The sequence below is a fragment of the Vicugna pacos genome, chromosome 18 (genome assembly GCF_048564905.1).
Source record: "Vicugna pacos chromosome 18, VicPac4, whole genome shotgun sequence".
Classification (NCBI taxonomy): Eukaryota; Metazoa; Chordata; class Mammalia; order Artiodactyla; family Camelidae; genus Vicugna; species Vicugna pacos.
Window position 1 is genome coordinate 18,748,730 of NC_133004.1, and position 13,854 is coordinate 18,762,583.

Consider the following 13,854-nt stretch of genomic DNA (forward strand, 5'->3'; position numbering starts at 1 on the left):
GGTTATCCCTGCAGTGGGGGAGGACGACCACAACTGGGGAGCAGTGGTCAAAGAAAATTCCAGGTATACGTGGATTTCATACTTTTTACAAGCTAAATCCATTCATATAGCGCTTATATAGCTTTTAAAAGGCTAGAAACACCGATGAAACGTGAACAAGAGTGGCTTTGTTATGTTGAAACTAAGAGTGATTTTCCTCTTTTTTTTTTTTTTTTCCACTTTCCTATACTTTCCAAACACTACAGTGAGAAGGCATCGCCTGAACGAAGCGGAGAAGAAACAAGTACAGGGTTCACTGTCAACTGTGAGGGAAGCAGCCCACCGGCGCGCCCGGGGGTGGGGGTGGGGGTGGGGGCCCTCCGCCCGGCGCCCACTTACTTGTCTGGGACGCCGGGTGCTCCTGGCTTCTCTGGAAGGGGTACCTGAACAGCAGCTTATTGCCCCTGCTCCCCGAGCTCACCAGAATCACGCTGATGGGGCTGGTGTTGTCCCCCATCCCGCCAGGGGCCCGGAGAGGGGTCGGGGCGAGGGAAGGTGTGGGGAGCCGAGGATGGGCCGAGGGTGGCGGGGCGTAGAGGGAGACGGGCCGGGGGCTAGAGGGGCTCCGAGGGAGACGGGTGATGGATTGGGGGTTCCGAAGGGAACAGGGCGGGGCGGAGAGGCTCTGAGAAAGACGCGTCGGGGACAGGGGGGCAGTGAGCGGAGCCAGGCTGACGGAGCGTACCCGACAGTCGCCCAACCTACGCGCCACTTAACGCGCCGGCCAAACTCGCGAGACTTCTGAGCTATGGCCCGGCAAACCTATGAAGACGCCTGCGCGCGGACCGAAGGCGTTGGCGCAGGCGCAGGCTGCCGAGTGCGCAGGCGCGAGGCCGTCTCTGCGGCGGTATGCTCACGCGCATGCGTGTGGCCGCTCCTTCCTCGTATAGGGAGAAGAGAACCACTAGCAACGTGAATAAGAAACTGGGGTCGGTTTAACCCTTAGGTTCAACTTACTCTTCTAGGTTATAAAAGTAACAGTTGCTTTGGGCAGAGAGTTCAAACTTAGAAATGTAAAATAGGTTGAAGAAATCACGTTAGTGGATGAAAGACCTAAGTATAAGAGCTAACACTGAAACACGGGGAAAACACAAGGGTGAGTCTTCGTGACCTGGGACTAGGCAGTGGTTCCTAAAGTATGACATCAAATGCACAAGCGACCAAAGAAATAGTTAATTGGACTTCATCAAGTCAAAAACTTTTACGCTTTAAAGGATAACACCCCAAAAGTTAAAAAAGGCACCCACGATGTTCATGTATAGCTGAAAAATTGTGCTCTACACTGGAATTTGACACAACATTGTAAAATGATTATAAACCAATAAAAATGTTTTTTGAAAAAAGCACCCACCGAATGGGAGAAAATATTTACAAGTCATTTATCTGATAAGGGAATTGTATCCAGAATTTTTTTTTAACTTTTACAGTTCTACAAGAAAAAGGCAAGTAACCAATTGAAAAGCAGATAAAGGATGTGAACAGACACTTCTCGAAATTAAGACAAGTGGCCAGTAAGCATGTGAAAATATGCTAAACATCACTGCTTGTTAGAGAAATGCAAATCTAAACCAAAAAGAGATACCACCTCACACCCAGTAGAATGGCTATAATCGATAAGTGAAATAACAAGTGTTGGCTAAGAGGTGGAGAAACTGGAATCTGTGGACACTGGGTGGGAATGTGAAATGGTGCAGCTACTGTTGGAAACAGTCTGGAAGTTCCTCAAAAGGTTAAACATGGAGTTACCATGTGACCCAGCAATTCCATTCCTAGGTATAGACCCAAGAGAATAAAAACCTGTGTCCACACAAAAACCTGTACCATGGTCAAAGCACCACTATTCATAACAGCCCCAAAGTGAAAACAACCCAAATGTCCTTCAGCTGATGAATGGGTGAATAAAATATGGTAGAATCCATGCAATGAAATAGTATTTGGTCATAAAAGGGGAAGAAATACTGATACATGAGTGAACCTTGAACAAATACATGTTGTATGATTCCATTCATATAAATGGCCAAAATAGGCAAATCCTTGGAGACAGAAGGTAGATTAGGTTGTCTAGGACTGCGGTAGTTGGAGGGTGTGACTGTTAATGGGTATTGGGTTTCTTTTGGGTTGACAAAAATGTTCTAATTGTGGTGATACTTGCATAACTCTCTGAATATACTAAAGCCTACTGAGCTGCACACTTTAAATGGATGAAATTTATGGTATGTAAATTCTATCTCACAATACAGCTGTTTTTAAAAAGTGAAAAAAAATTAACCCACCCACCCCACCCAGTCTTCCCCAGGAGGTAACTGTAGTGCACACTCTACTGCGAAACTGTCTCCAAATCTTTCTCAATTGCATCGGATGCAGGACTAAGTGTTCACTGCTGAAGTAACCTCCCTCACTGAAGCTGACATAAACATGTATTTTGCAGGACAGATTTGTGGGTTGGACCTGCCAAGGTGAAGGGTACATGCATTTCAAACGTCTCAAACAGAACCCAAGAAAGTACTGCCCTGCCTGGGGCTACATAGCATTGACTTTATTTTTTCCCAAAATTTCCAAAAAGGGAAATCATGTCTTATGTTGCATTTCTCTGATTATTACTAAGGAACAGAACTATCACTTGATTATTTGCCAGTGTCTTTGAACTGCCTTCATGTTTCCTTCTGGGTTGTTTGTCCTTTGATTTGTTCTTTCTTTCTAAGGGTTAGTTCCCCTCTGTGACAGATTCTGCAAGACTTTTTCTCAGTCTAGTAGATTTTGATTTTATGTATCATCAAAAGGTTTCTGAGTATTCCCGCAGTTCCCAGGAGCATCCCTACAATGACAAGAAGGGCAGAGGGGCAGGAGGTGAGGCTGGGAAGCTGGGTGGATAGGGAAGGGGTAGCCCACTGTTGAAGGGAAATGGCCCACTGTGGTAATGGGCCTCCCCACAGGGTCACTGGGAATCTGCAGGTGTCCAGACGGGAGAACCAGGACTCTGGCTCAGGCGTCCTTCCTCCGACTTCCCTGGACATGCTGCTGCCCTACTAGATAGTCCTATGGCCACAGAACCTGGCTGTGTCTGGGCTAGGAGAAGAAGGCTCTATAGGTTAATATCTTTTCATTGTATGAAGCACTGGAATCCACGAACGGTGAAGTGTAGTCACCAAGATCCTGGCCACAGAAGTCCTGGATACATCCCTTCCCGGGCTACCCCCACAGTGCTCAGGTGTAGGCTGTCTAGGGCAGGACTGGAGAAAGCAGGGATCTGAATTCCATGCCACGTTCACCGATAGCACCTCAGTGGCCATGTTTCTCTGCCTCATTGGGCTGATACAGAAATCAGGACTCATGTATCAGCAGCCAGAGGGAATGATGGTAGGCTGGCCCTGCCATGGGCCTCAAGCTCCCCACCAGGAACAGAAGTGGGAACAAGGGTCTCCTGGACAGCAATGTGCCCAGGGCAGCCTCTGCTTACTGCAGGCCATGTCCTCAGGCTCTTCCCTGCCAGCACCCCACATCTCTATGACCTCATTTTAAATTTACATTAAAAAAATTTAAATAATTCTTTTGTAACCTACTTTTTTTAGAGGTAACTGGATTCTTGGAAACAAACTCTCGACCCTTCCTCCGAGCCTGGGTCCCCCTAGGCAGGGCCAGGAGGCTGTGCAGAAGGCCAGGCCTTATCGGTCCCACCACACGGTCTGGGCCTGATAGAGCCACGACAGACTGTCAGAGGGCCAGGCAGGGCTCGCAGGCCCTATCTCAGACCCACCACTGCCACTGCAGTGTTTCTGCCCGGGAAGAATCACTCGCTCACGACAGTAACTCTAATCACCTGAATTCATGCTGCTGTGTCTCAAGGTCACATGGCAGCAGAACATGATTCTTATGAGTGAGGTAGAGGTTAAAACAGTGAAACTAGGACTCCTAAGGTGACTTACCCTGCCCAGGGGCTGCTCTTGGGAGAGGGTCTGTAGAACTTTGTCTCAACATTCTGCTGGGAGACCAGGGCCTCTCTGAGCTCAGCTCCAGCTATGCAAGCTCTGAAGAAGTCTGAGGCTTGGAATCCAGCCCAGAGACCAGCAAGCTCTGAGTCCTGCATGGGCTCAGGAAGGACCCTCTTGTGTCAGGTGGGAAACCCAGGCTCAGAAACAGAAAAGACTTGCCCATCTCAAACCTCAGTCTCCTCTCCCCACAGGGGCTGATTCCCTCCTCCACTGACACTTTGATCATGTTTTGTAAACTTTCCAAGACTCCGTTTCCTTATCTTAAAGCATGAAATGATGATAAAGCAAAACTCTCGCAGAGCTGTGAGGGTTGCATACCCAGCATGAAGAGTATCCAGTCTGCACCACGCCCAGAACTTTAGAAAGTGCTCTATATGGGTCAGCTAGAGCCAGACAGCAGGCCTCACCCGACACCACACACAAAGTCAGTCCAATGGGGACTGCTGCTCAGCTCAAGGGACAAGAAAGTGAAGTCCTTAGAAAGGTGGCATGGAAAGTTTGCTTCACCTCGGCACACAACTCGTATTCAACTTTTTAAACAAAAATTGAAAGGGGGAGGTTATAGCTCAGTGGTAGAGTGCCTGCTTAGCATGCAGGAGGTCCTGGGTTTAATCCCTGGTACTTCCATTAAAATAAATAAATAAACCTAATTACATACCCCTCCAAAAGAAGCTAAAAGAAAAAAAATTTAGGTAAAATTTGCATAATGCAAAATTAACCACTTTAAAGGGAACAGTCGGTGGCATTTCCTTTATTCGTAATGGGCGCAACCATGGTCACGAACTAGTTCCAGATTATTTTCATCCTCCCAAGAGGAAGCCTAGTACCCACTGTGCAACTGCTCCTTGTCCTCCTCCCCACAGCCCCCAGCACCCACTCATCCACTTTCCGTCTCCTGAATTTGCCTGTTCTGGACAATTCATATAAAGAGATTCACACAGCATATGGCCTCTCATATCTGGCTTCTTTCCTTGGTATAGTGTTTTCAAAGTTCGTCCGAGTTGTAACAAGTGCAGTGCTTTATTTTTGTGGCTGAATAAAGTCTCATTTTGTGGAAATAACACAGTTTGTTTATCCATTCATTCACTGATGGACAAGTGGGTTGTTTCTACCTCTTGGATATTGTGTATAGAAAGGTACGACATTTTTAAACAGATTTTTTTTAATCACTAAATTTGACTGCATTTAAATTATCTACTTCTACTCCACCAAAAACAGCATTCAGAAAGTAGAGGCAAACCACAGACCCTGGGGGCGATAAGACACATGAAACTGACAGAAAGCTAATGTCCAGAATACTTTTTAAATCCCTATAAACCAGTAACTCTGGCAACACTGTAGAAAAATGGCCATGACTGGATACTTCAAGAAATGAGAAATCCTAAGCAAATAAATGAATAAATAAATAATAAATATGAAACCCAAGTGGACAGTAAATATATGAACGGAGGCGCAACCTTGTCAGTGTCAGGAAAGTACAAATTAAGACCACGTGAGAAACTACTACACACCCACCAGAAAAGCTAAGATTTAAGACCAGGACCGACCATACCAAATGTTTGGAAGGTTGTGGGGCAAGAGGAACCCTCATACATCATGTGAGTTGGTCCAGCTGCTCCAGAAAGCATCTCGCATTATATGCTAAAGTTGAGAATTCCCACAGCTTAGACCCAGCTGCCCCGCTCCCAGGAAAGTACCTCACAGAATGCTCACGGCAGCACTGTTCATAATAGTCAAGAACTGAACAACCCAAACGTCCATCCCCAGTCCACTGGGGAACTCGTGGTCCCTTCCGACAAAGAAACACAACACAGGGATGGCAGGGAACACCCCCAGCATGGCTGGCCTGTCAGCAACATATGTGACAGAAGACAGACACAACAGAGGGCCCACCGGACTCTTTCAAGTACCTGCGGGGCAAAAACTGGCAAAAACAACCATAGTGCCTGAGGACACATATTTGGTGTTAAAAGGTATTGAAAAGCAAGAGGTAAGTCAGGGTAGGGTGTACCTTTGGGGAGGATTGAGGTCTGAGTATGGGCCTCATTATAATTCACTCCTAGGACATATGTCTATATTTCACAATGAATAAAGGTAAAAAGGAAAGGACCCCTGCCCACACCAATGCCCTGAAGGGTGTGGAGGTTTCAGACACAAGGTGGCTCCTATGGAGGCCAAGGATGGGGGAAAGGGGGAGGCCCTAAGGCCTGAGAGGAGGGGAGGACCGTCCCCGTGTTGAGAGCCTGGAAAAGGCATCCTGGTGTCCACAGTCATTGCTTCCTATGCTGTCCCCTGGCCACAGACCCTAGACACTGCAGCTGGAGGGCTTCCCCCAGGAACTTCCCTCACTGAGACCCCTCTGTACTTCCCCCAAGGACAAACCTAGTACCTTCAACCAGAGGACCAGCTCCAGCCTCACCCAGGACCCCCAGACCCCCTCCCTCTGCCTGACCTTCCTTCCACCTGACCCTCAGCCTTCTCTGTCTCACTTGCTGTATTCTGTTTCCTCTGCCAATCTGTCTCTCTGCCTGTCCATCTCTGTCTCTCTCCCTGATGACTTCTCTCCTTTCTAGGAGCTGAGGCCTTGGGAACAACTTTACACACCCTTCCTGCAGGCCCAGATCCTGCAGGTGGCCCTGGGGTTTCCTTCTGCATCAAGTGACAGCAAGAGGTGACCAGGAAGCACCAGGCTCATCCTGTCCATCTAGGAAGGAACTGAGAGGGGCAAGCCACAGTCTCTGTGAACAAGTGGAGCCCAGAGTCAGCAGAGCAACACTGCCCAGGAAAATGAGCGACAAGCATGAGGCCAATGGAGGGTGGGCACATCCCTGCAAGAGGGAAATTCTGTCACTTAAGAAGAGAGGGGCAGTTGTGGAATGTAAGTAGGGAGAGACAGGAAGGAGAGGGACCCGGCAGTGCTGCCTGGAATTGGCCTCCAGGCCACAGGCAGAACCAAACAGCCAGGGTGTAACACCTGTCTGTCAGCTCAGCATCCATCAGTCACTGCCCCTGCCCTCAAACATCAACTCAATCTCAGGTGTGGAAGTGAGCACCGTAACACAATAAAATGCCAGGCACTGTGTTGGCATACAGAAGGTTCTCAATACCTGCTTGTTGTACACATGGTTTCCAATCAGAGGGCTTATCTAAGCCTCACAGTTTTCTCCAAGAATAGTTCAGCAGAATGTCTCTGATCAGAACTCTCTCTCTACCCAGGAAATGTGTACCTCTGATTCTGCAAAAAGTCCAGCAGACTTTTGTGCAGATAACTCTGACTAACCCTGAAACTCATCTGGAAAGGAGTCAGAACAGCCAAAACCATTTTGGAAAAGAAGAATAAAGAGAGATGAATGACATTACCCAGTCTTTCAACAGCATTATTGAGATAAAATTCACATACCATACATATCACCCATTTAAAGTGTGCCATTCAGGGGGGAGGGAAATAGCTCAGTGGTAGAGTGCATGCTTAGCATACATGAGGTCCTGGGTTCAATCTCCAGTACCTCCATTAACAACAAAAGTGCTGGTAAAATAGAATAAAACAACATTGCTAACCTGGAATCTCTATCTATTGAAAATATCCCTAGTAAATGAAGGAGAAATTAAAAAAAAAATTTTTAAAGCGTGCAGCTCAGTGGGCTTTAGTATATTCAGAGAGTTATGCAAATATCACCACAATTAGAAAATTTCATCACCCTAAAAGAAACCCCGTATCTATTAGCAGTCACATCCTCTAACCACCCCAGCCCTAGACAACTTCATCTACTTTCTGTCTCCAAGGAGCTGCCTATCCTGGCCATTTATATAAATGGAATCATACAATATGTATTTGTTCAAGGCTCACTCACCTCTTCAGTACTTTGTTCCCTTTTATGACTGAATACTATTCCATTGCACTGATTCTACCATGTTTTATTCACCCATTCATCAGCTGAAGGACATTTGGGTTGTTTGCACTTTGGGGCTGTTATGAATAGTGGTGCTGTGACCATGGTACAAGTTTTTGTGTGGACGCAGATTTTTATTTTCTTGGGTCTATACCTAGGAATGGAATTGCTGGGTCACATGGTAACTCCATATTTAACCTTTTGAGGAACTTCCAGACTGTTTCCCACAGTAGCTGCACCATTTCACATTCCCACCCACAGTGTCCACAGATTCCAGTTTCTCCACCTCCTCGCCAACACTTGTTATCTTGTCTTTTTAATATAGCTGTTCTAGTACGTGTAGGTAAGGTTAGGGTTAGGGTTTAAGGTTAGAATTTTTTACTATAGTCGTATTAATGGATGGGATGTGCTATCATTTTTTGGTTTTGATTTGAATTTCACTAATGAGTTAAGCATTTTTTCATGTGATTATTGGCCATCTGTATGTTTTCTTTACAGGAATGTCTATTAAAGTCTTTTGTCCAGTTTTCAATTCATTATTTGTCTCTTTATTTTTGAGTTGTAAGGTTTTTTTCTATTTTGTATCAGTCCCTTATCAGATATATTCTAAGCAAATATTCCTGCCATTCTTGGGATAGTATCTAATTTTAAGAGTTAACAATAAAGTTACAGTAATAAAGACAGTATGATCTGGGTGGAAGACACAGAGGTCAACAGAACAAAATAGAGGGTTCAGAAATAGACATGCAGAAACTGTCCAATTAATTTTTTGCAAACAAGCTAGAGAAGGCAATTTGATAGAGGAAGTATAGTGTTTTCAACAAAAGGTGTTGGAATAATTGGACACTCATAGGACTAACCGTCACCCCTTACACAACAGTTATCACAAAACAGATCTTAGATCTAAGTGTAAAATGTAAACTATGAAACATTTAGAAGAAACCAGAGATGAAGATCTCTGCGACCTGGGATTAGGCACAGTATTCTCAGGCATGATTCTAAAAGCATGAATCTTAAAAGAAAAACTTAGTAAATTAGACATCATCAAAAATAAAACTTTGGCTCTACAAATGACACTTTTGAAAGGATAAAATAACAAACTACAAACTAGGAGAAAAATGGGCAAAAGACCAGAACAGATATTTCACCAAAGAGGACCGCAAATGAGCACGCAAAAAGATGCTCCACACCCCTGGCCATCAGAGAAATGCAAATTGAAGCCGCAATGACAGATCATCTCACAACTGTCAGACTGACTAACACGTAAAAGCACTGAAAGGATGCAGGGCAAATAAGACTCCCCTTCACTGCTGAGGGATGCAAAATGGTCCAGCCACTCTGGAGCAGTTTAGCAGTTTTTCACAAAGTTAAACATGCACTTAGCACATGAACCAATGATCCTACTCCTAGATAGGGTATCATCCTAGAGAAATAAAAACTTATGTTCACATAAAGACCTACACAAGAAGGTTCATAGCAGTTTTATTTGTAATAGCTCCAAACTGGAAAAAACAAACAAACAATTGTTGCATGGGAGAATGAATGAACATTAACACCACAGAATACTACTCTGCAATAAAAAGAAACTACGCATACAGGCAACAACATGCATGGTCCTTGAGGGTATTACACTAAGTAAAAGAAGCCAGTCCTAAAAGATGCTTTATACTGTGTGATTCCATTTACAGGATATTCTTGAAAAAGACCAAATTAGAGTGATTGTCAGAGTTTGGGGGGACAGAGGAAGGTGAGATGGCAAAGGGGCAGCATGTGGGAGTTTTCTGGGTTGATGGAGCTGTTATGTATCCTGATTCTGGTGAGGGTTACACAGATCTATACCTGTGTCAAAATTCAAAGAGCAGCACACTAAAAAAATCAATGGTGCCATATGTTGAAATATAGTTAAAAGGAGTATTTGCCTCATGATGTTTAAATTATGGTATGGTGAGCAACACAGCAGTCCCTAAAAGCACATGACATTAGAAGGACCCTCTTTTATTGACCTGCCACCTCCTCCAGCTTTTCAGGGTCAGAACCAGTCACTCCCTCCCCAGTCAGAGCCCACTGGGCAAAACCATTGCTTTCTCGGAGAAAATCCAGGGATCGTAGAGCCAGGGGGAGAGAACTGGTATGTGAAAGGCTGGTCTAGCCACAGGACCCACTGAGGAGTGATGCAGGCAACGTGACATGAGCCAGCTGAGGAAGGTGTGTGGTCATCCAGCTTCTCCCATTTTGTGATTCTGAGATGGACAAGGACAGTGCAGAGCTGGGCTGCAAATGCCGGAGGACCTCCTGGGTTGGCGGGGCCCCTATCTCTCCTGGAGTCTGGTCAGGCTGCGGCCAACGCCCCCTCTATTCTCTCTGCCAAGGCCCAGCAAGGGAGGCCCGAGTGATAGCCCCTCACCCCACCAGGCCCACCAGGCCTGACTGCCCATTGTCACTGCATCTGATAAGAGGCCCCACCACCCAAACCCCCTCCCCTCTCCCAGAGATGACCACAGCCTGGCCCTCACCCTGGCTCCAGGTATATAAGGGGACCCTGGGGGCCGAGCACCATGGAGGCCAGTTCTGAGCACACCTAGCTCTAGGTCAGCCGCCACCATGTCTCTGACCAAGGCTGAGAGGACCATCGTTGTGTCCATGTGGGGCAAGATCGCCACACAGGCGGACGTCATCGGCATGGAGGCCCTGGAAAGGTGAGTGCCAGCTGGGCTGGATGTAGCCGGGCAGGTGACTGTGGGCCAGAGAGGAGAGGACAGTAAGGACAGCGGTCAGTGAGGAGGGGACAGGGAGGTGCGGTCAGTGGTGAGGACAGGGGATGGTGGCCGGTGAGCAGGAAGAGGAGGTGAACTCGGAGGGGAGATGACTGTAGGGCTGTGTCTCTCCAGGCCCAGCACCCAGGTCTCCACAAACACCTGTTGAATGAATGAATGAGTGAGTGAGTGAGTGAGTGAGTGAGTGAAGGGGTGAAGAAGGAAGGAACGTGGGAACGATGGGGCGGTGAGGGTGAGTGAGATAGTACCAGGGCCATACTGGAGCCTGGGGCAACAGGAAAAGTCAGCAGTACTCATCCTGCCTTTACCTGAACTTTGCATATTTCGGTCTACGTGGGTTTTTGCATTAATACTGATGTTTTAATACACTGTGTGAAAATACCACGTGTCCAGAACGCTGGGTCGGCGCCTGGACTGTCGCGTCCTGGGGCAGCGTCGTCCCGACCTCGCCTCACCCCCGCCGCCCCCCCGCAGGCTCTTCTCCAGCTTCCCGCAGACCAAGACCTACTTCCCGCACTTCGACCTGCATCCAGGCTCCGCGCAGCTGCGCGCGCACGGCTCCAAGGTGCTGGCCGCCTTGGGCGACGCAGTCAAGAGCATCGACAACGTGGCGGGCGCTCTGTCCAAGCTCAGCGAGCTGCACGCCTACGTCTTGCGCGTGGACCCGGTCAACTTCAAGGTGGGCGCGGGGCTGGGGTCCTGGTGGGGCCCGGCGAGGCGGGGCGGGGTCTGGGCGGAAGGCGCCCGGGGCCCGCGCGCTGAGCCTCCCTTCCTTTCCGCCCCAGCTCCTGTCCCACTGCCTGCTGGTCACCGTGGCCTCCCACTTCTCCGCCGACTTCACGGCCGACGCCCACGCCGCCTGGGACAAGTTCCTGTCCATCGTGTCCTCCGTTCTGACCGAGAAGTACCGCTGAGCGCAGCTGCGGACCCCCAGGACAGGATGCGCTCTCCGCTGCTCCAGGGGGTCTCCCGCCCACCCCATCTTCCCCAGGACGCGCCAATAAACGAAACAACGTGCATCTTGTCTCTGTGGTCACTGGGGCCACTGCGGGTTGGCAGAGGTGGAAGCGGCTGGGGGTGCTGCCTGGGTCACACGGAGGGCTGCGGGAATCCTTGCAGCGACCCCCAAGGTCTCTCGGAGGGCAGAGGGCAGCTCCCGCGACATGGAGGGCACTCACTATCCGGCACAGAGGAGACCCCTCGCCTTTACTTCTTAGGGCGTCGCTAGAGTCCCCCGACCCTTTGTCCCTGTGGTCCGCGGTGACACTTTTTCTTCTTCCTCCGGAATATATACTATTTGCTAGTTTATGCAGGATCTTAGTGAGAAAGGAGTTGATGAATCCATTCATCATCCATCCACCAATTCACTCTCCCATTAAACAAATGTTTTGGCATATAAGGGGCCCCAGTGTCTTTCTAGGCTATGGATACAACAGCTAAAACAAGCAAAGTTCCCTGCCCCATAGAGCTGACTATCTAGTCGGGGATACAGATCACAGTACACACGAGGAAAAAAAAAAAAAACAACGAAAAGAGGCACAACCTTGCTCATAACAAGAGAAATGCAAATTAATATTAAAAGTAAATCTCCACTGAGAGCCATTTCTTACCCACCCTAATAACAAAAATCCAAGACTGACCACACTCTGCTGGCACCCCCTGCTAAGTGGTGAGCTGAAGCTCGCTGGAGGATAAACAAAGCAGCAGGGGCAGCTATGTTTGCTAAAGTCTAGAAAACCCAAAAGCCCTTCAGGTGGCACTGACAGAGTAAAGGGTAAACCATGAACATCCACACCACAGAGAACTGGGAACTGAAAAATTTTTTTAAATGAGGGCAGTTTCTAGTAATGGTTGTGATGTAATAGCCAGGATTTATTAAGTGAAAAAAGAAAAAGAAGTAATAAAGAAGTAGACTGGTGTATATACAGCACGGTCACTTTTTTTGTAAGACAGGAGGGGAATTCAAGAATGTGTGAGTACACACTTGTGTGAGCGAGTTCATTAACCTGTGTGTGTGCCCTCATGAGTGTGTGTGTGTTTGTGTGTGTTTGCTTATTTTTGCAAAAAGGCACTGTGGAAGGATGAATTGGAAAAGACCACAAATGGCAACATGGGTGGGGTTGGAGGGAAGCTCCTCCAAATCTAACGCTGCATCATTTTGACCTTTGAATCTTGTAAATTTGGAGGGGAGGGAATGAAGTTTATTTAATTAATTAATTATTTGATTGATTAATTTATTTATTTATGTGGAGGTACTGGGGATTGAACCTAGGACCTTGTGCATGCTAAGCACATGCTCTACCACTGAGCTATACCCTCCCCCTTGAATCTTGTAAATATTTAAGATCACCAAAAATAAAACTTCAAAGAGCAAAAACTGAAAAGATCAAAGTCAAAAACAAACTTATCCCAGGTTTTGCCACCAAAAAAAAAAAATGTCCATGAGTTGTTCACACACACCACAACCCCTCTCCCGCACCCTGTCTTCAAAAACCTTTCCCTGAAAGCCACTGGGGAGTTCAGGCTTTTTGAGCATCAGTCTCCCAGACTCCTTGTTTAGCACCGGCAATAAACACTGCCATTTGACATCACATGGCTCCTAGTATCACCCAAGTCCTCAGCATCACCTATGGTGATAGTCAGATCTTCTCTTCTTGTGATAAAATGTAACATTTACTGTTTTAACTATTTTAAGGTGAACATCTCAGTGGCATTTAGTATATTTATCATGTTGCACAACTATCACCTACCTAGTTCCAGAACTTTTTCATCACTCCAAACAGAAACTCTGTGCCCCTCAGCCCCTGGTGAGCAGCCTGCTTTCTGTTCCTGTGGATTTGCCCATTCTGGACACTTCATACAAAGGGAATCATACAACATGCCAACTTCTGTGTCTGACTTCTTTTACTTGTCACACTGCTTTCAAGGTTGATCTCTGTTGTAGCATGTACCAGTACTTCCTTTTCTATGGATGTATAATGTTCCATTGTAGGGAAATACCAAATTTTGTTTATTCTTTCATTGATTGGTAGACATTTGGGCTGTTTGTGTCTTTTTGGCTATGTGAATTGTGCTGCTGTGCACAGTCTTTTTTTTTTTTCTTTTTAAAAAGGTAATTTTGCCCCAAGTTTTTTAATAAAAGTATTTTTGTTATTTTGGGCA

At 47.0% G+C, this 13,854-nt stretch overlaps 2 protein-coding genes across 3 annotated transcripts in view; one reads left to right on the top strand and one right to left on the bottom strand.

The window, feature by feature from the left end:
- The window catches only part of NPRL3 (NPR3 like, GATOR1 complex subunit), a 32,364-nt gene extending 31,581 nt beyond the window's left edge, over positions 1 to 783 (bottom strand). The window contains exon 1 of one of the 2 annotated variants that reach the window (XM_072942265.1): positions 379 to 783. In XM_072942265.1, coding sequence (XP_072798366.1) covers positions 379 to 496 — 118 coding nt within the window. In that variant the 5' untranslated portion in view covers positions 497 to 783. The remainder of the gene's footprint in view (positions 1 to 378) is intronic. The other variant, XM_006204218.4, reaches the window with a different exon arrangement.
- Positions 784 to 10,519: 9,736 nt separating this feature from the next.
- On the top strand, positions 10,520 to 11,606 carry HBZ (hemoglobin subunit zeta). The gene is made up of 3 exons (XM_072942058.1): positions 10,520 to 10,614; positions 11,167 to 11,371; positions 11,478 to 11,606. Exons 1-3 carry the CDS (start codon positions 10,520 to 10,522, stop codon positions 11,604 to 11,606), a joined length of 429 nt encoding a protein of 142 aa, XP_072798159.1.
- The last annotated feature ends 2,248 nt before the right edge of the window (positions 11,607 to 13,854 follow it).